The sequence below is a fragment of the Sinocyclocheilus grahami genome, unplaced genomic scaffold, assembly GCF_001515645.1.
Source record: "Sinocyclocheilus grahami isolate Dianchi unplaced genomic scaffold, SAMN03320097.WGS_v1.1 scaffold248.1, whole genome shotgun sequence".
Taxonomy (NCBI): Eukaryota; Metazoa; Chordata; class Actinopteri; order Cypriniformes; family Cyprinidae; genus Sinocyclocheilus; species Sinocyclocheilus grahami.
The window spans coordinates 758,339-760,509 of NW_015505427.1; the positions used below are offsets into that span (position 1 = coordinate 758,339).

Consider the following 2,171-nt stretch of genomic DNA (forward strand, 5'->3'; position numbering starts at 1 on the left):
ACGGACCAGCAAATGATTCAATCAGTCGTTTGCTAAGTTAAATGAATCAGCCTTTTAAATGAATCAGTTGATTCAACTCATTAAGACAGTCACTTACTGCCACCTACTGGCGTTTGTGGTTTCATATTTTAAAAAGAAGCTTATTTAATTTTTGCAATCATTTAATATTAGTTTTTTCAGGTTTTTGATCTCTCAACTGAAAGAACACATCCTGTTTATTATATTATAATGAATATTTAATATTACATTTAAACTTTGACTATAGCCTAGACATATTGCAAATTAATTGTACTATTTATTAACCTCAAAGCATATGTTTGTGTATTTTGTGTTGCTCCATAATGATGTTCTATTTGAGGGCATTTATAGTGTAGGTATAGGGCCCAAACATAACCTCAAGCCCAGGGGCCCCCGCCCCCTAAGTCCTGCCCTGATAGGAGCCGTCTGATCTCTACTCGCTCAAGTCGAGCACACCTTCTGATGCGTGACTAATCATTCAAAGTGACATGGGAGGAGTTGTGAGTGGATGTTAACTTTACTTTCTGTTTCAGGTCTTTTTAACAGTATATATATCTCTCTACAGAAAAAAAACATTACATGATCTATGGTAAGGTTTCTCACACTGGACTGAATCATGGTGGAGACTCAGGAGAGATTCACTTTATTTCATTTATTGGAATACCTGTTTACTTTGGTGGGACTGTTATTGTTCCTGCTGGATATAGCGCTGGACATTTGGACTGTTGTGTCATTTTATCAGGATGGGGCTTATGTGTATATGGCAGTGATGATCTTTCTGCTGCTGGGCTCTTCAGTGCTGTTACAGGTGTTCAGCTGGCTCTGGTACTCTGATTCCCTGGATAAGATTAAGACTAAGGTGGAGACATTTGCAAAGAGGCGTTCATTGATCAAACCATTCCACTTCCTGCAACTCGGAGTCTACCTCAGGTCTGTGACAGATTTGCTTCTCAGTTTTCAGTACACTTTAGTGTATATTTTTTAGAAGATCCCTTATTACAGAAATAAGATACTTCATCATCATTTACTCACCCTCATGTATTTCCAAAATGAAAATGAAGATATTTTTAATGAAACCTGAAAGTCAATCTGTTTACAAATCGAAATAAAACATGTACTTCAAATGCAGAGCAAAATCCAAATTGTGGCCTCAATGTTGGCTGTTGTAAAGTGTTGCTTGAGTAAAAGCAAGTACCTTGCATTGGCAGGTATGCTGGGGTGATAGAGACTTCTACGAGGGATGTTTGTCATCACACTAACAGTTTCACAGAGGATATGGCTATGTACATGAACCAAGACTTTCAGATGCTTCGTCTATTTGAGACATTTTCTGAAAGCGCCCCACAACTCACACTCATGATGTCTATAATCCTACAGAGAGGAGAGCTGGAGCTTATTACAGGTCTGTCTCAACTACAGAACACTTTGTTTCTTTCAGATCGTATTTCTTATACGTCTCAAAACCACTTAAATTGATAATTCAAAGTTAGTCATTTGACTGCTGCAGAGACCTGGAGGGCAAAACATAGAATTCCACAGAACTCATAGGGCCTCATACCATAGGGCCTCATACTTCCTAAAAGAAAATGTGAACTTTAAATACCCGGATGAGGCTATTGTTTTAACCCCCCCAGGAGGGCAAATTCCACAGAACTCATAGGGCCTCATACCATAGGGCCTCATACTTCCTAAAAGAAAATGTGAACTTTAAATCTTTAAATAAGGCTATTTTTTTAACCCCCCCCCCCACCCCACCCACCCCCACCACCACAAAAAAACAAAACCACAACACCGAAGGCCCTGTCCAAAATGGAATCATAAATCCTCACAGTTTTCCCCTGAGTCCACACTTTTGACATGACGACACTTTATCTGTTGGGTAGAGTCTGCTGTGAAGCAAGATTAAAAGATTAGTTCACCCAAAAATGAAAATTCTGTCATTAATTACTCGTCATTTCAGACCCGTAAGACCTTCGTTCATCTTCGGAACACAAATTAAGATATGTTTGATGAAATCTGAGAGCTTTCTGACCCTGCATTGACAGCAACGCAACTGAAATGTTCCCAAGTCCAGAGACGTAGCAAGGAGATCGATAAAATAATCCATGTGACATCAGGGGTTCAACCGTAATTTTACGAAGCTACGAGAATAC

General features: G+C 39.2%; 1 protein-coding gene across 1 annotated transcript in view; it reads left to right on the top strand.

Moving 5' to 3' along the window:
* The first annotated feature begins 521 nt into the window (after positions 1-521).
* LOC107598225 (XK-related protein 8-like) overlaps positions 522-2,171 on the top strand; it is a 5,491-nt gene continuing 3,841 nt past the window's right edge. The window contains exons 1-2 of the mRNA XM_016289504.1: positions 522-948; positions 1,227-1,420. Of these exons, the coding sequence (XP_016144990.1) occupies positions 635-948; positions 1,227-1,420 (508 nt within the window). The 5' untranslated portion in view covers positions 522-634. The remainder of the gene's footprint in view (positions 949-1,226; positions 1,421-2,171) is intronic.